This window comes from Tyto alba, unplaced genomic scaffold (assembly GCF_018691265.1).
Source record: "Tyto alba isolate M040663 unplaced genomic scaffold, T.alba_DEE_v4.0 Super-Scaffold_45, whole genome shotgun sequence".
Classification (NCBI taxonomy): domain Eukaryota; kingdom Metazoa; phylum Chordata; class Aves; order Strigiformes; family Tytonidae; genus Tyto; species Tyto alba.
Genome location: NW_024881321.1, coordinates 41,121,562 through 41,144,867, shown reverse-complemented (window position 1 = coordinate 41,144,867; position 23,306 = coordinate 41,121,562). Strand labels below are relative to the sequence as shown.

At 40.3% G+C, this 23,306-nt stretch overlaps 1 protein-coding gene across 7 annotated transcripts; it reads left to right on the top strand.

Annotated features, from left to right (window-relative positions):
* Positions 1–4,835: 4,835 nt before the first annotated feature.
* LOC104364670 (interleukin-1 receptor type 1) lies at positions 4,836–22,617 on the top strand. 7 transcript variants are annotated; one of them, XM_042806203.1, is made up of 12 exons: positions 4,836–5,140; positions 6,456–6,642; positions 9,330–9,399; positions 12,720–12,963; positions 13,272–13,458; positions 14,268–14,430; positions 16,401–16,466; positions 17,018–17,138; positions 19,301–19,449; positions 19,748–19,891; positions 21,262–21,423; positions 21,910–22,617. In XM_042806203.1, the coding sequence occupies exons 2-12, from the start codon at positions 6,595–6,597 to the stop codon at positions 22,299–22,301; spliced, it is 1,746 nt and encodes a 581-aa protein (XP_042662137.1). In that variant the 5' UTR covers positions 4,836–5,140; positions 6,456–6,594; the 3' UTR covers positions 22,302–22,617. The 7 variants fall into 7 exon arrangements, with proteins under 7 accessions (XP_042662137.1, XP_042662141.1, XP_042662142.1 ...); XM_042806208.1 differs by having other exon boundaries at positions 4,837–5,140; positions 6,456–6,551; XM_042806205.1 differs by lacking the exon at positions 4,836–5,140 and adding an exon at positions 5,485–5,711.
* The last annotated feature ends 689 nt before the right edge of the window (positions 22,618–23,306 follow it).

The window sequence follows — 23,306 nt, the reverse complement described above, 5'->3', positions numbered from 1 at the left end:
ATTTCCAGTTTTCCACTCCTATTTTAACCTTTCCGAATCAAAAATTTTTACATACCCTGCAACTTAGTTTGATTGGCTCTGAATATTTCTTCCTCACTAGAAGATTTTCTGTTCTCCAATTGTATAATATATACATTTAAAAAAAATACTGTAGTGCCGGGCTGGGCGAGCCGAGGACTCAGGCCAAGGAGGAAGAACGCAGCCGACTCAGTATGAGTGATAAAGCATGCTTCAGTTTATTGATTTTTGTTACAGCTTTTTATAATCCTTCTACTAATTATGCCTACTAGTCACTAGCTGATTGGCTTAAGCTCTAAGGGTCGTATTCACATGGTCCACCTACTTGCAGTTAGCTTACAGCACAAGCCTCTCACAACACTAAGTTTCTCATGCTACTATTTCTGATTGCTGTTGACTTGTTTTCGATACACGACAGTACCGTAACACAATGTTTCTCAGACCACCGTTACCATAACACTAGGTTTCTCAGACCACTATTTCGAATTCCTCTCAACCTGTTTTCGACACACCACAGTACATAGGGCTGAAGCGTCCTTGACATTCCTCCTGTATCAGCAGCTGCGAGCAGCTGCAGGCAAACCCTAGTGAGGCTCAGCATCAGCAGCTGGAGCAGGCTCTGATCATACAATTGCTCGGTGGGCTCAGGACCCTTGTCTCTGAGCCATTCTCCAACACTGTAGAGTGGTTTTTTTCTGCAGAAAAGCTTGTCTGTTCCTCCAACTGTTTTAGATGCCCTAAAGAAAGATATTACCTCTTGCAGCGGCTCTTGCCATGCTTCAAGACTACGAGCTACTAGACCTGCAACTTAATACACCAGTTACTGTGTAATTTAGGATAGAAACTGCTTGGCCTATCTGAATGAAATATTCAGAAAACTTAAGAATTTTGCTTTCTTCTTAGTTATTGTAATTTCCTGGATCATATCTTTATTTCCATTAGCCTTGCTGCCTTCTCCTCCCATAGCTGCCATTGTTGGTTATTCTGATTGCACTGAATTCCTATTTCACTGGTCATTTTTATAGCTAAAGAATATTTTATTAAATGTTTTAATTTACCTTGTGAAACTAAACTCCATCTGACTTTTGCCAGTACTCGTGGTTATGACCTTGAAAACAGATCTTTGTTTACCAGTCAGTCCCATGTCCCATTTTGCTAATGTTTTTGCCAAGACAGATTCCACCGGCCGAGTTTTAAGCATCCCAACCTGCAGGTAAAGCAGGAGAAAGTAAATTTGTTGGAAGCATGAAAACTGATGAATCATTTTCTTTGGGGGGAAAAAAGGATAGATTTTGCCATAAAAAAGCGTGCCTTCTGCTAGAAACCTTCTAGAAGTACAAGTTACTTCCTATGTTCTACTGGTGAATAATTTTTAGCTGCAAGATGTTTGATTACCACACTTACTAGTCCAGAGAAATTCTTGTAAGATGGATGTCTGCAAGATGTAAATGCTAAGCTAGTTGCTTATTGTTAAAACAAAACTGGGATTGTTCAGCACTGCAAGCGCATTTAGATGGTCTTGACATTCCTAGTGTTCTGGTTTGGGATGACAGGTATCAAAACAGACTGGTTTATGCAGCTTTAACTGTATCTAAATAATCACCTCCAATTGCATTTCTTGGTATTTTTTCTTGTAGCTTTAAAAGCTTTGTACATACAACGATATTCTTAATGTCTTCATCAAAGTCATCTTGTGCAACAAAGCTCAGAGAAGAAATGGAAGAAAAATATATAAGGGGCTTTAAAATTGTGTTAGGTTTTTATTCAGTTTTAGATGAAAAAGCTATACGATCAATATATATTACAGCCAAAACCAAAAAATAAGACTGTGGCTACAAACCACGTAGTTTTGCCCTAAATATACTTCTGCGTGTCTTAGAGACACGGTGTGACTGTAGTCTCTTTTCATGTAGAAGGGATGATTTACTAGGAGCAGGTAAAACACAAGATTACCGAATTCTATCATTTCTTTTACAAAAGTAGCGATTATGCTTGCTTGTCATTGTCACTTGTCTTAAAAAAAAAAAATCAGGGCAATGGTTGGCCCGATTTCTGCAGGTTGTCAGCTGGTGTGGAGGATCTGCTATCCATATGTGTGTTTCGAGAGACTTTATGTCAAACTGCTCTCAGATACAGCGTGCCCAAGTGGCTGGAGCTTTTCTTCAAGTTTTGTTTCTTCTGAAAGGAATCTGTTTCATGAGCTCCAGGACTGTTTGGTGATACAAAGTGTGGGGTTGAAAGGCAGATCAGCTTTAAACGTGCCTTCCTGCTCCGAAAGAAAACGCTAATGCAGCCACATGCGTACGCCTGAAGGAGATGATTATATGTGGAGAGGGAAACTAAACAGTATTATAAATTGGGGAATATGGGTGATCTTGAAAAAAACTACTGCAGGATGCAGGAAACCAAGTTGGTAGTAATGAAAAGCAATGGTCTAACATCATCCCAGGCAACTTACATCCCATCCCTACCTAAGTGAACACTCTCAGTCTGATTTCTTTCTAACTCAAAAGGATTGAACTGTTTATTGCAGGTATCTTTCTCCCTTCACTGGTTATCTAACATTTATCAAATAAATAAGCAAATGCATGGTGCCATCCAATGGAAAAAGGGCTTCACAGAGATACCTTATCCAGCAAACACAACATTTTGGAAGAATGCAACATACCAGATGCTAGCCCCAAGTCCAGTCCCTTCATTTGCACAGACACAGCCATCTTTCAACACCTCATCAGTTGCAGAAAAATAAGCCACATCATGATCATTGCATCCATTTTCAAAAGTGGTAATAATGAGTTGTGTTAGAGTCCTCCCTGTGCTAATTACAACAGATCATTCTATCTTGGAGCTTTACGAGACAAAATACTTCCGAAAGTTTGTATAGATTAAAAAAAAAAAAAAAAAAAAAAAAAAAAAAATTTCACTGCACAGATCTAATCAGAAGGGTGTTTGGAACACCCTTTGCTTAACATCACCTTCATTGATGAAGCTGGCGGTTCTTGGTCTCCTTTGAAGTGTTCCTGGTGACCACATCAAATATTCAATATCAGATCTATGCAGGCTGGTGTCAATGTCTGCTTTCTGCCAACAACCCACTTTTCTGCTCTTCCTTGCGATTTTTGTCTTGTAACTGCTGTGTTCTGTATACTTTGCTGCCTCATGAAATCCAGCCATTTCAGTTGATATTCCTTCAGCTTTATTATAATGTGGTTCTTCTAAATTCTGATTCACAGCAATCACTGAATAGTTGAGTGATTAAATAGTTCTCATTTTACCTACTCGTTTTGGTAATGTTTTAATGTCTTTTATACCAGAAACATTTTTACCAGAAACATTTTTTCATTATTAGTGGTCCTATAGCGAAGATATGAGGAAAAAAATCCTGCATACAGCAGAACCTCTAGTGTGTATATCTCAGAAATAATTCTTCAAAAATTATTTTTTTTTACATCAGTCCTTCTAGAAAAATGTAGAGCAGAATAGGGAACACCGCGCTTGCCTTTGTAATATTCAGCTTTAACTCACAGATGTCTGTGGTGATGTAAAATAACATCACAGAAACGAGGATTCATGCATAAAAAATATTTGATCTAATGCAGTGAGTTCATAAGAAATAGTTTCAAAATAAAATATGGATATAATTGCTGACTGAAGAGAGACTGACTGCATAAATCCTGCTGTCTTTGCTGAGCCAGGAATTAATTCGTTCTCTGTGTTCCTCCCTGGAGCTGTTACAACATGCCTCCAGCCAGCACCGCATACCTTGCACTGAGAGGACAATATACCAAGGCACAGGGCAGGGTGTTATCTCTCATCTTTGATTATCTGTGGCTACCACATGGTGGGAAGGATGGCTGAACCTGTTTCCATTTGGTAAATACAACAGTGCCAGAAAGCAGAATGAAAATTTGGAGTGGAAGGAGCAGGACATGTCTGGATTATTCTCCACATTTTTTACAGAATATTTGTAATTACTTAGCAAATGTGTTTATGATGTATTTTTAACAATAATGAAAACACCTACCTTGATAATTCTAAAAGGTCCATTGCTGTTTACTTTGGGAGGAACCTGAGAAAGAGCTTTCCTCTACCTTACTATCTCTTCTAATACTTAGTCAACAAATTAGTCAATAAGTGACCACGCAGTCTTAAAAATGCCCACACCTGATTCTGTGTTCATCATGCTACGTTTGAAGAACTTCTACTCTGAAGAACTCTGACTCCAGCATTGGCATGTGAGTGAAAAAGAGAACTAAGAAACACCAGAATATAGCAAGCATACTGTTCCCAGAGCAGCCACCAGGTAAGTAAGTAACCTCTAGAAAATGTCAGGGCTACTTATTAGCTGTGAAGCTTGTAGGTAAAATCTTAGGGGTTAAATGGGACTAAACTTGTACGTTCAAGCTTCGGAGCCAAACAGCCTAATGACAGGTGGCAGTGTGTGGATTTTAGGCTAAGTTGTGAAAGTAGCCTATTGAAGAAGCAAATAAACAGCCGACGTCCCCGGGGTGCTCCCGCCAGCGGCCTCCACAGCCCTGAGGGGGGTTCCTCTTTCAGTGACACGGGCTCTTCAACTAGGGAAGTCTGCAGCTGCCCGTGCTACAAAAAAAAAACAAAAACAAAAACAAAAACCAAATAAAACAAAAGTTGGTCTTCCAAATCTTGCAACGCCTGCTCGGAGGATTTCCTGCCGGCTCCCCCCGCGCCTGCCCTGGGGGGGCGGCCAGGCCCTGGCACCGGTAGGGCTGGGCAGGGGGGGAGATGGCGGCTCAGGCCGTGGGTTGAAGCGAGGCGGCCGCCTCGCCTGGCGCCGCCGCCCGCCTTTTTTTCAACAGAAAGCGGCTCTCGCTCAAAGCCTTTATTTTTCTCAGCCCGGGTTTAATCTGCACCGACTGCCTGCGCCCAGACACCTGCCGCCCTGCGCCGGGGCGGCGGCCAGGCCCTGCCCCTGCCCCTGCCCTGCTTGGGGCCGCCTCACCGCCGCGGGGGCACCGGGCTTTGCCGGCGGAAGGCGAGGCCCGGCCGGCAGCGGCGCCGCGGTTCACGGGCCGCCCGGGCCTTTTGGGAGGCGGCAGCGGGGACGGCCCCCGCCTCGCTGCGCCCCTGCACGGCCGCGCAGCAGGTAGGCAGCGGCGGGGATTCCCCTGGGGGCCGGCCCGGCCCGAGGGAAGCCGCCCGCCCGCCCGCCCGCCCTCAGCGCCGGCCGCCTGCCCGGGAGGCGGGCGGCGGGGCTTCCCCCCTCAGCGGCGGGGCAGCCGCTCCGTGGCGGTGCCGGCCGGGGGGCGGCCGAGGGCGGCGGCGGGTGGGAGGCGGCGGGGAGCGGCCGGGTTGTAGCGGCGAGCGCTTTTCTCCGTCGGTCGCGTAGCGAGGCAGACGGCGTCAGGCGGTTTGGGATAATCAGGGGTGGGGGGGGGAAATCCGTACAGGTGCGCCGATTGTCGTACTTCGCTCCGGTGTCCCGCTTTTGGGGCTGGGAGGTGGTTCTGCCCGAGGCGGTGTCTCCTGGGGAAAGCGAGGGGGCAATTTAGGAGCGGGAGTGGAATCTGGTTTAAAAGGCCAGCGTTTTTCTCTGCCGGCCGTGCGTGCGGCGGGGCTCGGTTTCTGAGGGAAAGCGCGCCTTCGGCTGCGGTGGGTCTCCGGGAGCGCCGGCGGAGCGGCTACAGCCCCGTCCAAGGGCGTGCTTCCAGGGAAACGTAAGGATTTCAGGGAGGAATACCGAAAAATTCTTTCCTGCCATGCCTGGTGGGGGATGGCAGCGATTCCCAGGGCGGCGGCTGAGGTAGGCTCGGTGCCGTAAGTGCATCCCAGCGCGGGGGCGCACCCGGCGCTTGGGCACCAGGTGGGCACGCCTCAACGGCGAGGGAGTGCACGGACTTCTTGTGATCGTTTTTCCTAGATCAAAAGTGAAACTCTTGATTATCTTCTCTTGAAGAGTCATGGCATATCCTGCAGTTAATAGAAGCGCTTAGGGCAATATGATTTTTTTTTTTATTTTTTTTTTTTTTTTTTTTATGATTTACGATGTTCATGGGTTTATGTAAAAGAAGTGGTGTGATACTCTGACTTTTTGCCAGTTCTCTCAATTCTGACAACAGGACTGTTGCATGTTTTAATCTGTCTAAAATGTTTTAGAATAAGACAGAAAAAAAGTGCCACTAGTGTGCAAAAATTAGTAAAAGCCATGACTCTTCAAAGTTCTGATGAGACTTTTTTTTTTTTTTTTTTTTTTAGTAGATTAACTTTGAAAGGATTAGAGAGCAGGGGAAAAGGTAGATGTACCAGTTTAATGACAGATTTTCATGAGAATTATGTTTAATATGCGCTATCATGGATTCTGTAATTGTAATTCAGGTGTGTTTATCACTGAAGACTTTTTTCAGACATTTGTCTTTTTTTTTTTTTTTTAATCTTAAATTGAGATGAATATTTCCTTTCAGGGTGAAACTTTATGGACATGACCTCAGATACATGGAAATTTTTCCCCTCTGGAAAACTTGGACAAAGATAACTCCAGCTGAATTCTGTCCTGAGTGGTAAAGCTCCACAAGTTGATTGCAGGCTCAAGATGTGGACAAAATGGCTGGGAAAAGGGATAAATTTAGCTGTTTATCATGGCAAAATGTGGTAGGAAAAACATTTGACTCTGCAGTCATACATTTGTTATTTTCATCATGATTTATGTGAATGCATGCACAGAGCAGAGCCTAATTTTGCTGTTGGGTATACCTTTCACAAAAATGCAAGTTTATTCATAATGAAGAGTCAGAGACAAGAAGGAGTCTTCGCAGAGCAAGCAGTTCATGTGTCTGCTTTTACACAGGGCTGTGTATATTTGCAGGTCTCCATGTTGGCAAAATTGCAAATTATAAACTTAAACAGAAAGAACATTAAATATATAGAGAATCAGGATTCTTCAAGAAGGATTCTGCAAGACTTTCCTTCAAAACATGGCAAAGTACTACTGCTGCATCTACTGGACCTATTGATAGGGCCAAAAAACTGCTTGAAAGAGCATGTATGAGACAGTAGAGTAAGGTAACACTGTAATGGAACAGAATTTATGAACAAACAGGGCTTCAGAGAAGTCATAAAGAAAATACCTGGTCATAAGTGGAGTCTATTCAGTCCCATTTTCTCTTTAAATTATTTCCATTATAATATTTTAATCTTCTTTAAAATTGAAAACTAGAGATTTTAAGAGTTACTGTCCATCACGATAGTGAAAAAAGAGCTTTTGTACAAACACACATAAACCTCCTCTAGTGATTTTGAGGTTTTACATATTTCTTTTTATGCTCAGCATTCTTGTGGGGGACTAATTCCTTACAGCTAGGCAAGAAAAGACCTGCCTGGTAATTTGGGCGGAAATTTGCAATGAGGGAGGAGGTAAGAGAAGGGGAAGAAGGAGGAAAGCAGGCACTGCAAGAAGCAGTGTGGATGACTCAATATATGGCACGCTTCTGAGGCAATTTGGTGAAGTAAGACGCAGCAGACAGAAGTGTCATCTTTGACTATTGTAGAAATTAGTGATCAGCTAAAGATTTTCACAGCAGGATGGGGTTCTCCTGCTTATCCTTCAGTTTGAATAATTGCATTTGTCATTGCACAGTGCTGTAAAAACTGTGGTAGTCTGAATATAAAAAAAAGCAGTAAGGCAGGCCAAGTTAAGGAACAACTTGTCAGGGCCATGCAACTAATATATCCTTCAAACGCCTTAGGGATTAGAAGCCTACCAAAGAGTCGTCAGAGCCAATAGATCATTCAGGTATAAAAAAACCCCTATGGGATGGGCTATGGGAAGATCCAAACATAGCAAGGGGGAAAAACAAAAATTTTTTTGCATTTGTGTTCGTCTTGGAAGAACATGGATTTCAGTGCTAGTACCTTTTCTTATAGCTAATCTTCCATGGAAGGACCTGTCTCAAATTGAAAAGTCAGTAACAGGCAGTTATAGAACAAAAAAAGTACCACTCTTGTGTTCTCTTGTTGTAAATGTCTCACCTAAAGCAGCTTTGGGACCAAAAGATCAGAAAGTGATAAATGTTTTTTTATCTTCCTCAGGTGACCAAAAGAGAGCCAGAAAAGTAGAGACGAGTGAGCCTGGTATCTGCAGCAGGCAGCCGGGTAGAAATTGCTTTAAAGAGTGAAACTGGTGGAAATGAAGATAAATTATATAGGGAAGGAGTTAACAGTGACTTTTGTAAAGGGAAGTCATGGCTCTCAAATACTAAAAGGGTGTTAGAATTGTACACGTGGATCAGAACACACTGGTTGCAGGAGAAATGGTTGATACCATCTCCCTTAATTTCCAGAAGGCATTCAGCAGAGTCTGTCAATGAAGCCAGACTGCCACAATATATTTATTCTCACATGTATAAATAAGGAGGTGAAAGATAAGTGATTAGTTCTTCAGGTGGAGAAAGATCACTAGTGGAGTCCCAGATAACTCTCTTCTGCTCAGCATATATTTTTAATAGTCTAGACAGAGGGAAACTGTTGCAATTGCAGAATTTGCCAACAACACAAAACTATTTAGGCTAGAATACAGAGGTATTAATTGCAAAGATGGCAGAAGGTTATCATGATAGTGAATGACTGGGTAATAATAGCAGGAGAAATTTATTGTAGGTAAATGTAAAGAAAATTTAAAATGAAAATATATGGGCAAAATCCTAATGTCGTGTGCTCAGTGGCTGACTGGTTTTACCCTGTTTTTAACACTCAGTGATGAGATCTTGGGATTTTACTACGTAGGCCCATGGAAATACCAGGTCAATACTCAGTAGTACTCAAAGAACAAATAGATTGTTAGAAATTATTAGGAAAAAAACACAGAAAAAAAATTGTTTTAGTTTATAAATCCATAGTGTACCTGTGTTTTGAAGAATGCATGCAAGTTCTGTTGTCCACTCCCCACCTCAGACAAGCTGTAACATAACTGGGGATGGTACAGAAGACAGTGACAAAGATGGCCAGAAACAGGAAATCAGATTCCGTCAGAGAGTCAGAGAAACTAAGACTGTAGCTTGGGAGATCAAGAACTGGGGAGTAGTGTGCTAGAGATATAAAAAAATCCTGAGTACTTGACAAGCTGAGTAGGAAAGCTTTGCTCTTTTTTTTTTCTTTTGGTATAATAATTAGGAACTGTCAGGTAACAGACTCAAAACAAGCCAAAGACAATTCCTGTATTTTCTGTGTCCTGTATGAACTCTGTAATTCATGTATTAATTATGTAATGCAAGTGTTGACTTTAAATTGTCAAAGTGTATGTTGGAAACCACTAATTGAAGGTTTTCTATCCATTTCTGCAGGGAAACATGACAGCAAAAACCTTGTTTTCGTGTAATATTACAACAGCATTTCTGTCTTTAATTATTGCAGGTAAGTTTATTGGTGGCTGTGGAAGGTCCTGTTCTGAAACATTTTTTCGCACAAGTAATACTAATTTTCTGTGAAAATGGCTGTAAAAGTCAAAGTTACGTGCATGCCAATGAGTTCTTTTAAATGGTCTTAAAAGCAGGAACCTATAAAACATAAAATATGTGATATTTTATGCACTATCTTATCAGCGAATCATTTAGGTTGGAAGAGAATGCTTGTTATCATCTAATCTAACCGCCCTGACCTCCCCCCCAGCCAGGATCTGCTAGAGCAGGTTGCCCAGTACCATGTCCAGCTGGATTTTGAATATCTCCACAAATGGGGACTCTACTACATCTCTGGGCAACTTTTTCACTTGTTCCAGTGTTTCATGGCCCTCACAGTACAAAAGTGTTTTCTTGTGTTCAGATGGAATTTTGTGTGTCTCAGTTTGTGCTCCTTGCCTCTTGTCCTGTCAGTGGGCAATACAGCAAAGGTCTGGCTCTTTGTTCTTGATTCCCTTCCATCAGGTATTTACACACATTGATAAGATCCACCCACACACTGCCCAGGCCTTCTCTTCTCGAGGCTGAACAGTCCCAGCTCTTTCAGCCTCTCCTCATGTGAGAGATGCTCCACTCCCTTAATCATCTTTGTGGCCCTGTGCTGGACCTCCTCCAGCAAATCTGTCTCTCTTGTACTGGGGGCCCCAGAACTGGCTGCAGTACTCCAGCTGTGGCCCTGAGTAGAGGGGAAGGATCTCTTCCCTGCACCTGCTGGCAGGTCCTAATACAGCCCAGGACACTGTTAGCCACCTTTGCCTTGAGGGAGCAGTGGTTGCTTGTGGTCAGTTTGTTGTCCAACGGGACCCCAGTGTTGTTCTCTGCAGATCTGCTTTCCAGCTGAATGGTCTCCAGCGGGTGCTGGTGCCTGCGGTCATTCCGCACCAGAGGCAGGACTTCACATTTCCCTTTGTTGAACTTCATGAAGTTCCTGTCAACCGTCTCCAGCCTGTTGAGGTCCATCTGAATGGCAGCATGACTTTCTGGTGTATAAACTGATGAAATGAGTTGTAGTTTTAACTTTACAGAACGTGTCAGTAGGAATTTTTCATATTGGAAAATACAGCCATTTGACAATAATACATCTCGATTTTTGTAAAATAGTTAGGCTACTCAGTTGCAACTGCTTGTTTCAGCCCTTCAGCTGTCAACCAGCATTCCAGTTCATGTTTAAAATATTTCAGATGGTTCAGACGAATTGCTGTCATAATCTTGTCATTCCACCTGGAATCTTGCAGCAGTGCCAGACTGTTAAAAGAAAAATTTCATGAATTTCCATTCCTTCAGTTTCTAGCAAGCCATTTGGTTGGAAATGGTTTGGTTTTGGTTTGGTTTGGTTTGTTTTTTTCCCATGGATGGACAAGCTGCAAGGTTCACAAATCATTTGGATAGTCTGTTTTTTGGCTAAGTAAGTAATCATATGAAAAGGTGATTATTTGGCTGCCCTCCCCCCAGTAGCAAAGAGTTTTATTGTCTGCTTATTTATATGTGTACCTTAATTCTTTCCTGCTCCATGGAAATAATGGAGGGAATTGGGGGAGGGGGGATTTCAGAGAAGTTGAGGCAAGAAGCGTATAAAAAAATGACACTGTTTCAGAATATTAGCATTTAGTGGCAGAAAAGGGTTATCAGTTCCTGTGGCCACAGCATTTCATAACCATGAAAATTATTGTGGGGCATTCAATACAGATACCTGAGCAATTCAGTGTTTTGATAAGTAATTTGGAAAAGTTTTATAGTGAGGTGGTGAGAACTGTGGATGATACAAAATCATCCCTTGGTGGTCAAAACTAATGCTCACTATGAAGAAGATGTCTGGATATTGAATGGTTTAGTGATGGAACGTCAATAAGTAAAATTAAATGGATGTGGAGGGGCATGGAAGGGTAATACACATATAGCAGAAGCATGTACACTGTATGTGTGTGATGTGAACAATAAGTTAGTTAATAACTGCTTGGGAAAAATGCTACTTTGATGATCTCTGGATGCTCTCTGGAAGCATTAGTTCTGTTGTCAGTGGTGGTCAGAAAAGCAGAATTTTTGGGAAGCGGTAGAGCAGAAAACAGAAAGCTTCATTATGGTACTCTGTAACCCTATGGTGAATGTGCATCAACTCAGCTCTGCAGTTCTGGTCACTTCGTCTCAGAAGGACTGTACCAGAGAAGGTAGAGAGATGAGTGACAGTGTTGTCTGGTATGGGATGGCTTCCATATGAAAAGTCATTAAATGAATGAGGAGTCTGAAGTAAAGAAAAGAGGCTACTGAGGCAGGATGTGATGGAGGTCTATAAAATTGTAAATACCACAGACTAGGCAGATGAGGGAAAGTTTACTTTGCCATTTCTCATAACAAGAAATACATGATACCCAGAGAAATGATAAAAGCCAATGAATGTTTTCTCATACAGAACATAAGAGGAAGGAAAGGGCCCAAAAGCAAAGTATTACTCTACTTGTGTCCTACTCTCGTTTCTTACACGTTTGCCACTGGTTGCTCTCAGAGACAGAGTTTTGGGCTAGACAAGCATTACATGACTTTGTGTGGCTGTTCTTACATTCTATTGAAACAAGGAAATTTAGATAAATATAATACTGACTTAGGAATGTGACCATGGTATCCAGACTTGATGCCTTTTTTTGTCATACTGACAACAAAATTTAAAAATCTCATAGTGTTCATCTTTTCCTTTGTGAATCTCATTGGGTCAGGAGGAAAGAAAATAAGCCCATTGGTAAGTGCTTGTGATAATTCCTTTCTAAATCCTCATAAAATGAAAGGTGAATTGAAATTTATGTAGCAAGCTTTATATTTGTGTGCAACAGCAACTTTAACTTCAGTGTCCTCTTAGGACATTTGGGTAGTGAAAGCATAGTCTGTCTTGAAGACTTACTTTGACTACAGTTAAGTGAAGTTAACAAAGACATTAAACGTGAAAATCGTGTGTGTATGTTTGTGTACATGCACATGAAACAGACTGGAGAAATACAGGTACTTTAGTAATTTGCATCTGAACTGAACCATACAAATGACAGTCTGCTGCAGACAAATTTTGCCTTCAAAAAACAGCATTTCATTTCAGTGACATAACTGTATCTGTATATCACCGAGTGGTACTCTTAACTGTAAAGGTAATGGATTATAATTGTGGTTTTAATAGATGTCTTGAGAACGGAGGTGAAAACTCCAATGAACTTTGTAAATGTAATCAAGAAATGAGTTCAGTATATCCTTTTACAGTGTTTGAGGTTTTCTTTAATGTTTATCTCTTTCCTTTAGAGAAATGTGAAGCCTATAGTGTGATGTTGAGGCAAAGTCTTGTGCCTGATGGGCAGCCTCTTGCTATTAAATGTTCACTGGAAAAGAGCTTGAAAAGTGGAGACTACAACTTAACGTGGTATAAAGTTGGTAACCAGACAGCTGTGCCTAGAGACAAACTTTCTAGAATTCATCAGCAGAAGAATTTAATTTGGTTTCTTCCTGCAATGTTAGAAGATTCTGGAGATTATGAATGTGTCATAAGGTGAAAGTTAAAAAAAATTTACATTGTTACAGAAATGAGTTGCAGAGGGAATAACTTTTAGAAAGCAAGTAGAATTTGGGGGGTAAGAGAAATACTAATGAAGAAGGGAAGGTTCATTCATAAAAACTAACTTTAGGTTGGGGAAAGTAAGTCTAATTTCGGGTTCTTTTTTTAGTAGTCAAAAGTAAATCTATTGGAGAAAGTGTGAACTTCTTGTCCTCTCTTTCTTCTCCAAAAAGAATACCATATATTTTTGAGTGGGAAAATATGCCAAATAGGTTTATTTAATTATTTTACATTAATTGCAGGAATTTGACAAGCTGCAGGAAAATGTTTACAAAAGTAACAGTTTTTGAGAGGATGGATGGTTTATGCTTAAATGAAAAATTTGCTGTAGAGGAGGTGATATTCACATTATCATCTGCAAAGGTTGTGTGTCCACACTTGGATTATTTCAGGAATGGGAAGAATATGCATCCTGTTCGCTGGTATAAGGTGAGAACACTGTGTTCTGTACTGTCTTGTAACTGTCCACTAATTAAAATAAAAATCACTGATGTTTGTGGATTGTAGGATAAAAACTAAAGACTTACTGTAAATGGGAGAAAAATGCTTTGAAAATGTATTGGAAGAGGATTGAGACTTTTTATCTTTTAAAGGTACATCCAGGTTTTTTGATTTAAGAAATTCGGTTTAGATGGAGGAGAGACGTTGACCCACGTATCCACCAGGTGGCACCTTTTTACCTGCTAGCGAGACACACTGTGCTGGATTCCTTCCCGGGGAAACAGATTTAGTATGTCATTTGCGAGGGATGGCACATCCACTCTGTGCCCAATGTTGTTCCGTTAAATAAATAGCATTTCATATTGTTCATGTGTATTTAAAGGCTCTTTCTGTGGCAAGAACGTTGTGCCTTCTGCAGCATTCCTGCCTCATGCCCATGCAGTCCATGTGGTACCAAGAGTATTTAAGTACTTTAAAAAATTAAATCTAATTACTGAGTGATTCTTCATTACTTAATACTTTTAGAAATCCTGACACTTGCATTTCACTTTCTTATTTCTCTGATATTGAAACTTGTTTTCTGTCAGAAATGAACTGGAGTGTCTCTGAATTAAAAGCTCAGAGCCAAAATGAAGTCTGGTTTGCTTTTTATTCCACCACCTTTGCTCTTCCTCAGCCTCTGCAAGACATCCATCCTTATGCTGTGGTCCACTGAAAGTTCAGATTGCATTAAAGAGAGACAAACCATGTTTCTGTATGATAGTGATATGAATTAACAGTTTACTTCACACGTTTAGGACTGCCAGCTGCTGGAAGGGCAGAGGTTTGCCTTCTCAAACAGTGATCTTATAATTTTCAATGTGACTGTACATGATCGAGGAAACTATACATGTGAAACAACATACACCTACAATGGAAAACAGTATAACATTTCACGAGACATCAGTCTGATTGTAGAAGGTAAGTAGATAATTTCACTTTTTGTGTTCTTAGCAATGACTCCAAATTTTTGCCCAGCTTTCTAAAGACTAAAACTGAAAGTCCCAGTTTGTGGATAGGCATGCTTAAGGCTACTAGTTTTCACCTAAATATGAGGGAAAGAAGTGCTGACTGCGAGTTTATTTATTATTTGTCTGTTGTTGCCACTATGTTGAAGAATTGTTGCCCTGTTCAAAGTTGCAGTATGTCAAAGCTTTCCTGTCCAGACCAGCTGCCAGGGTCCCTAAGCAGATGCCCTGTAAGGCTTGGCAGGCACAATACTTTCTGCTGTAGCTGCACCCTCTAGCCTGCCCATCTTACTTACATTTCTTTTACATTGCCCTCTTGATGCAAGACCAATGAACTAAACCAGCCCAAATGATAGCAGTATCTTGACTCCACGTGTCCTACCTGTTTCCTTCAAACTTTTGTTTCTTCTGGTTTTGGTTTTAAGCTCCTCAGCACAAGAACTGCTGGTCTCTGATATGTGTCTATCTCAGTACAGCCTGATTGATGTCGGGGGGCCACCAGCACAACAAAAAAATATAAAAGAAGGCTTAGCTGTAAAACGTGAACTCCTTTGCTAGCACAGCATTATGAGATTGATATTGGATCACTGAAAAGGCTGTGCTATGTCAAGGGATGAAATACCAATAATGATTTTACATTTGAGCTGATGAAAGACATTTTCAGGTTTCCTAATAGGTTGCATTACTATTTGTTGTTCTGTTTTTGTGCTTGCCTATTTTGGCTGTGTGTGTATATACATGCATGCATATGTATGTATGTATATATGTGTGTATATATAAGATACAGCCATCTATCATATTTATATAATGTCATATGTATATGATACGGATAAACAAAATATAAGGAACATAAGGTCAGATCAGATGAAATGATCATTCTGGTCTCAAAATGTGTCCTGGAACTTCTCTCTTAGTGTAATTTCAGCTCCCACTACTCAGTAGAAGCAAAATTATGTCATTCATTTGCTGTAAATGACTGAAGGCAGCTCGTCTGTTTTTAAAGACTTCAGCTGAGCAGGTCTACACTAAAATGGGTGATTTGGGGTTCAGTCAGTAGTGCAGACCCGGTTTTCAGAAGGGGAAGGAAAGGATGTATCTGGGGCAATCCTTTGTGCTTCCCTAGGGGTCTCAAGCAGCATGCTTTATGATTTCTTTTTGTTAAATTGTACTCTTGGAGAAACCTCCCTGAACTTTGAGTGTCTGGTGGGATGTGTTCTAAAATGTCCTACAGCTGCCCAAGACAACTGGAAATGGTATGTGTGTTCAGTGAGGGACCCTCCAAGCTGGGATTCATTCAGCCATAGTGAGACATTTCTAATGTAGATGTTTAGATCTCTACCTGTTGATTAGTCTCCTTTTGTACCCTGTAGAGAGAAATAAGCTTTCCAGAATGTCATCTGTCTAGTCCTAATGTAAACATCTAAAAGGGGCCGCTGGTCTTGTACTTCCTTATAGTGGGAAGAATTGCAAGGCCTTTAACTAGAGTACAGAAATTAAATTTCACCTTCATAACAGTAAAAGTCTAAAATAGATGAATTGCACTCTACAAGAATTTGGCTCCAGTTTGTATCTGTGGGTCCAGGTTCTAGAGGGGTAATACTGTAGATATTTACCCATACTCTTCTCAGCACCTGTACATATGGGATTTTTATGCCATAGAACAGCCAGTCCACCATGAGTCTGTGGAGATTTGGGGCACTACATTTTGGAAGAGGTAGGGTGTAAAGAACAGTTTATCTTCGAGTCAGAAGTAACAGCTACCTGAGATACGATATTTTCAGTGTTAAGTGATGTCTGTTATAATGTTGCTGACAACCTTGTCCATAGAACAGGTGTTTTTTAGGTTGTACTTGGATTATAGAGCATAGAACAGACTGAAGCTGCCCCAGGTTTTCTGAAAAGCACTTTCTTTCTTTTGGTTAGTGAGCCCACCAAAAAAGCCCCCTGAAATATCCTATCCAAGAAACAACTCCATTGAAGTGGAACTTGGTAAGTAGTATTCTCTATAAGAAAATATGATTTTGTATCCTAGTGAAAATTTATACTTGAGGAGTGCCATATTCTGTGTTGTTTTTCTTATCTTGACAAAAACTAGTTCAATGACCTCAGTTTCTCTGTGTTGATCTCCTGAAGGTGGAGAGTTTGGGGGTGAGGGGGAAAGAGACAAGGCATGTTGCTTACAAAGTCCTAGGGAAATTTCTCAGATATGAAGAAAATTGTAGGGAACTCAAATGATTCTGTCACATTTATTGCTTTCCATCACTCTGGAAGAGATTTGAACAACAGATCCATTTTTGAATCTGCAGGGAAAGTGATGCCCCAGAGAGAGGCATCTTCATCCTGGATTTAGCTTCTTCCATCCTACCAGTCTCTTTCTGAACCTGCAGATCTCTGAGTATATAGACCTTCTCTTAGGGTAACTTTTCTGAAGGGGTGTGGGACCATCCTTGGTTGGTCTCTGTGGGAGTTTGTGAACAGAATTGTATAGACTTAATTAGATTATGGAAATTAACTTTTCACTTTGTAACACAATTTTATAGGCTCACAGATTACAGTGGATTGCAATACAACAGGTGCTGATGGTTTTGAGGTGTTTTGGACAGGCAACGGTGTGTATATTGATGTATTTTATATGAGCAGAATTTTTGCAAGTCCCTATGAGTAAGTATATTTTCAGATTAGAAAATACCGTGTTGGCAACAAAAATGAAACTTTCTCCCTCTGACATTAAAACATATAGCAACATTTTTCACTTGCTTAAATAGCTTTCTTTTTAAAAACTCCAATGCTTGAATCCTCCAGTTCACTTTCTGCTTTGAAGTGGGAACTTGAAGCATACTAGGCACAGGGACTTCACATGTGATTGTGCTCTTTTCGGTCACTGTAAAAATCTGTCTTAATTTCTGACCGTGGGAAAAGGTGTTTTGTAACAATTTGTTAAAACATGTTTGTTTTAACAATTTGTTAACAATGTTTGTTAAAACATTCTCATCGTTTTAATACAGTTTCCATTGAGCAGGCTCTGGCCTGGCAGAGGCCTCTTTCCATTGGATCAAGCATGTCCAGGCCCATGATTTTCAGACTATTTCTTTCTTCTGCATTCTCCTTTCCATTTACATCTGCCTCTCTGAAAGGTTGCAAGAAGTCAAAGCTGTGTAACGGGAGAAATTGAGACTTCTAGGTTTAAAAGCCTTGAGTTAGAGAAATGTAACTGAGATCAGTGGTAGAGCTAACAGAAGATTTTGTTGAGGACGTTTGTACTGAAGCCTAGTAGGGTTGAGGGGAAAAGGGAGAGAGATGTCCAGTGGTGTGTTGATGCTTGGGAAGAAACCAGACTTAGACTGATAAAAGCAAGAGAAGGCCAGCTGGGAGATAAGGTGTGGGTGAAAAGCGGGTCAAATGGAGTTAGGAGAGAAGAAATTAGACCTGACTTGAAAAAGCAACTAAAATTGGAGTATAAGGCAATCTGAAAATTTCTTAGGTACGACATGTTGGGGACTAAAAATTGCAGGTGTTTTGTCAGCCCTCATCTCATGATAGTGCTATGAAGAAAAAATGTGATCATTTTTGTAAATTCTCAAGCACTATCTACGACTGAGATGTTGATGAAGGAATGCGAATGGTGATTCCAGAGCAAGAATATAATTGTGAGAAATAAGTCTCATCATAAAACAACGGGGGGAAATAAAATGCTGAATTTTTTGACTGCTCACCAAGAGGAAACCCTACACAAACCCAATATATTGTACTGTCAAGAAGAATTTTAATGCCATGAACAATTGGGCCACAATGCAGAGGCATATGGTCACTCAATTGATATCATAAAAGGAATGTTATTTTTTCTACTTCTTAGCACTTAAATGACCATCTTTGCAACCATTAGTCATTTGCATTTGTGATGTTGATTCATTCATTCCTTGTCACAGTGTTCAAAGTACTGTAACTTTTTGCTTAGAAAGTGATTTGTGTGGTCTTATATATGCCCTTTATGATATATTTCAAGCTTTTATTTTGCATTTTAAATAGTGACTAGGATACGTTTTCAGGAAAGATTAGTGCTTGGCTAAGTAGACTAGTAAGTTAATGTTATATTTGAGATCTACTGTTAACAAGGGAGTGGTATCCCTTGTTTTGCTGGTGGCTAAAAAGTTGTTCAGTTCACGCACCAGTCCTACATCACAGTACACATGACTGTCTGTGCAGCATAGTGAGCATTTTGTGCTCTTGTACAATGTATGGGCTATAATCTGTGTCTTTTAGTGGTGCAGCCTGACGGGTTAGCTGTTACAAGTCTGTTCTGATCTGTGGGGTGAAGCAGCACTTTAGGCTGTGCTCCTTGCAGCTGGAATCACACTGTGAGTTGGTGTTATCTGCTGTGGGTCACCACCTTTGCCCTCCCTGTCCCAGAGCTGCTTACTGCGAGCTGACACCCTTGTACCAGGGCCTCTTTCTCTGTCTTATCACGTTGTGGAATTTCTTTCTCTCCACCTATTCTTACAAGGGCTGGGAAGCCTGCAACAAGGGTTTGCTTATGTTTGTAAGATGTATTTTTGTACTTCAGCCTATAGAAACCTTATATCGCTTTGGGGAAACACAGCTCCAGATAAGATAGTGTCTTGCTGTTTTCCAGGGTCTATGCTAAATGTCAGTAAGAGGCCCGACTGTTGTTTGGGTTTCCTTCATATAATGTAATTGCTCATCTGTTCTGAAGCGTGGTTGTCATTTGCAGATGGAAGCACTGTTGTCGTGCTGCAGCTGTTAGTGCCGAAGCCATCCCATAAAGGGCTGCGGTTTTATGGCTCTATTTGTCACGTTTTGAATAGGGAGGAAACTTCTTATGATGGACGCCCTATGCATTCTGTGAAACTAATAATTTCAGAAGTGAATAGTGAAGATTATGAACAACCGTTTGTCTGTCAAGCTTCAAATGCCTTTGGGCAGGTTGCATCCTACATTATGTTAAAACACAGAGGTAAGAAAATACTGTTATTTTTGAGACCCGTGCTTGTCTTGACTTGCCCAGAAGGGGTTTTGATACCAAATGCTCATGTATCATGTTGACAGAAGACAAATGGATTACAGTTTGCAGTATGTATGCATGTACCTGTGCAAAGGGAAGGAGTCACTATAGTAGTGTATTTATCATTATTAAAAAGAGACGTAGATGGAAGTGAAAAATACGATACTTAAATTTGTGTTACATTTGTGTGAAAGATCAGATTTGGACAAATTCAACACTTAAAACCTAATCTTCTTATATTTTTATGCAGTTCCTGATATACAAAGGCGGCTGAATGGAGGGCTTGTCTCTTTGTTAATTTTAGCATTTATTAGTTTAATAATCTACAAGATTTTCAAGATTGACTTCGTGCTTTGGTACCGTAACTCTGTCTGTGCCTTTGCAAGTAAGGAAGGTATGTGAGTGTGACCGGGTATGTTAGTGTCACTAGACTATTGATTTTTTCAGTTCTAAGCAATAACGTGATTATTTACTGGAATGTATGTGGAATTTCCTTGAGGGATTTTCAGATACACACAAAGACATTTTGGGGGGGATTTTTTTTCAGTCATATGGGTGAATTATATAATCATAGCTGAGGTAGTAAGCACTGCATAATATTGAAGGCAGTCATGGTGAGATAGGTCAAAAAGAATTCCAGGTTATTCCCAAATTAGCATGTTGCTTTTTGCTTTTCTGTAAAGTAGTTTCTTTACAAGTAGATTTATGGTCACTCCAGTGATGATCAATAGGTGTCAGCAGAGCTACATCCTGTAAACTAGGTGTTTAAAGATGTGCATTAATATTTATTATTGAAAATCAGACTCTCATTTTCTCAGAGATTAATTTTGTTGGTTTTCTTTTTTTTTTACCCAACACTTCTTCTCAGTCCTTTCACTTATGATATTTGCATTCCAAAGAGAAAAAAAGCTACTAGTTCATTATTCTGAGATTCTTCTTATGTGTTTTCTTTGCTGCAGTGTAGACAAATACATTGGACAGGTGTGAAAAAATTGGAATAAGTGCAACATTATAGATATTTTATGCGGCAGTGCACAGAGTTAGATTGCCTGAAGTTCCCCATAGCTTGAAAGCAGATGGGTTACATGCATTGAGATAGTTAATGTTTACTCACAGCTGTTGTAAATGCTTTCACAGAAAAGTAATTTCAACTTCTGGTTAAAAGTTCAGTTTCCCCAGAAAACTTTAATAGATTTCTAATGAAAAAAAAAAAAAAAAAAAAAAAGAAATGATGTTTTGTAGCTTGTTAAGCTAAACTTAACTTGTTGAGCTAAACCTGTTTTTGTTTTGGTTTCTTCATTCCTGTTTATTATGCAGTTTTAACTCTCAAAACCTCAGCTGCCTTCTTGCCTTCCCCCCACAGAATTATTACAAGAAAGAATTGCCTCTCCTTGTGGTTAGTCAGAAGTAGATATAACTGCTGTTGAGTTTGTTTCAGGGAAGGTGGTGAAGCAAGTCCTGCAAGAGGACACTTTCTTAATGTCCTGGCACCTCTGGGGTTGAGGGCTCCTTCCTGCATGTCCCAGGTCCCACATCCAGCTCGCTCGCTGGCACGTCTGTCCCCATGATGGGAAAATAAATCAGGTTCTGTGGCTGATGATCCTTCTTTCGATTTGTAGAGCATTTTAGTGCTTTGACATTATTCTGTCTGATAGGTGATAGGTCAGACAGCCCTCCATTACTAAACAGTCCAAAATGAAACATTGCAATAAAGGCACATTGCTGATTTTAGTTTTTTAATAGAAACATTTGTGTTTGTTTCAGATGGGAAAATCTACGATGCATATGTCCTGTACACAAAAAGCAGTGGAGGCAGAAGTTTCTGTGATGTGGAAGTATTTGTTCGTAGAATACTCCCTGATGTTTTAGAACAACAATGTGGATATAATCTCTTTATATTAGGAAGGGATGATTTACCAGGAGAAGGTATGCTTTAATTAGTAGAGTTCATATATTGTCCTTTGACACGTTGTTCTTGGGTAAGAGGATTATATATACAATTTAGAAACCCCTGTTTTTGGAACATAAAACTGTATTTGTTTATTTTTAATTGGTAATTTGTCCGATGGGCAATTTTTTTATTTTTAATATTTTTGGATTCTTACCAAAAATTCTGTTCTGATGTTATGAGGGTTTACACTTTCTTTTTAGTGATGAACAAATGAGGATTCACCAGCATTAATAATATTGTTGAGGTTTTTGGAATCGTATCTGCTCCCGGGGACTGAAGAAAACGATTTTTATTTGTAGTTTCATGCAATGGATCATGAATCATGAATGACAGTGTGGAGATCTTAAACCTGCCAGTCCTCTGAGCTAGCTCCATATATATGCAATTTTAAAATTAAGAAATATTTTACACAAGTTGTAAAGTTTATATGCAAACTTTGATTGTTCCTTTATTACTGACAGCTTTGGTCAGTGTTGCAGATGAAACCCTTAAGCAAAGCAGAAGACTGATGATTATTCTGGGGTCAGAAACATCAAGTTGCTCCCTGCTAGAAGACACCTCTGAACAACAACTAGCTATGTATAATGCTCTCATCCGTGATGGGATTCAGGTGATTCTTATAGAAATGGATGAAATACAGGACTACAGAAGCATGCCGGAATCAGTCAGATACATTAAGCAAAAACATGGAGCTATCCAATGGAAGGGGGACTTCTCAGAGAAATCTTGTTCAGCAAATACAAGATTCTGGAAAAATGTACGCTATCAAATGCCATCCAGGAAAAAGGCATCTTATTCTGAAGTGTATTTGTTGCCCCTAACTTTGAACAGTTCTGCAGCAAAGGGGAGCTAAGGTGCACTTATTAAAATAATACAGAGAAGGTAATTCTGAAATGTGGGTTTTCTAACACATATTCTTTATATTACAAAGTAAATGTTTTCTTCAGTGAGTAAATCTAGGCATCCCTTCCCCAAATTGCAACCTAAAACAAAAACTCTATGCAACTTTATTTCTATTCTGGGTTTTGGATAGTGACACAATTTGTTATGTTAGTCTCACACAGATACGAGAATTAAATGTTACTGATGGTGAAGAAGCAGCTGTGAAGTCCACTTTTTAAAATTGAAACTGCAGTTGATAAATTAAAAGTCTGTTTCCGTCGTCAGCATTTTCCTAGTCATTTTGTTCCTCTTCTTGTTGCCCCTCTGTGATTGTCTGACTTCCTCATTACTGCAAGAATCTGCACTGTGCAATCTTTGGGGTCCCCTCCTGAGCAACAGGTCTTATCCTTGCTTCTTGAAGGGGTTGGGGATATACATGACATAGCAGGTATATTTAAAACTCCTCACAACACTAAATGTGTTTCAGCTGGGTACCAAATGTGTTCAGCAAACGGAATGGAATCCATGGCTTTTTAGGCATTTGTTGAGTAATTCTGTAATATCTGGTTTATGGGGTGTTTCTAAAGTTAGTCTCCTGAAATGGTCAGGAAACTGAAAATATTTCGGATTTCTTGCAAACTGGAAGCTTTCTAGACTGTGCTGCTACTCTGGAAGCTAGATGTTCCAATTCCATGTTTCAGCTGTGCTAGCTACAAGCACAGAAATTCACTGAGAATCTATCAAAACACCATGCTTGGGCTGGGTATCCGGGAGAGAGTGGAAAATGGCCAGTTCTGAAACACGACCAGGTGCTAATGGCAAGAAATAATATCTCATTGACTTGTGAAAGAAGAAATTAGAGGCATGTGGCTGTATCAACCTGCCTGGGAGTAGCTCGGTACTTCTGGACCTCAATCCATTGTTCTGTGAGCATCACCATGAGAAATCAGTGTGCTGCTTCCTTTTCAGGAGGGAC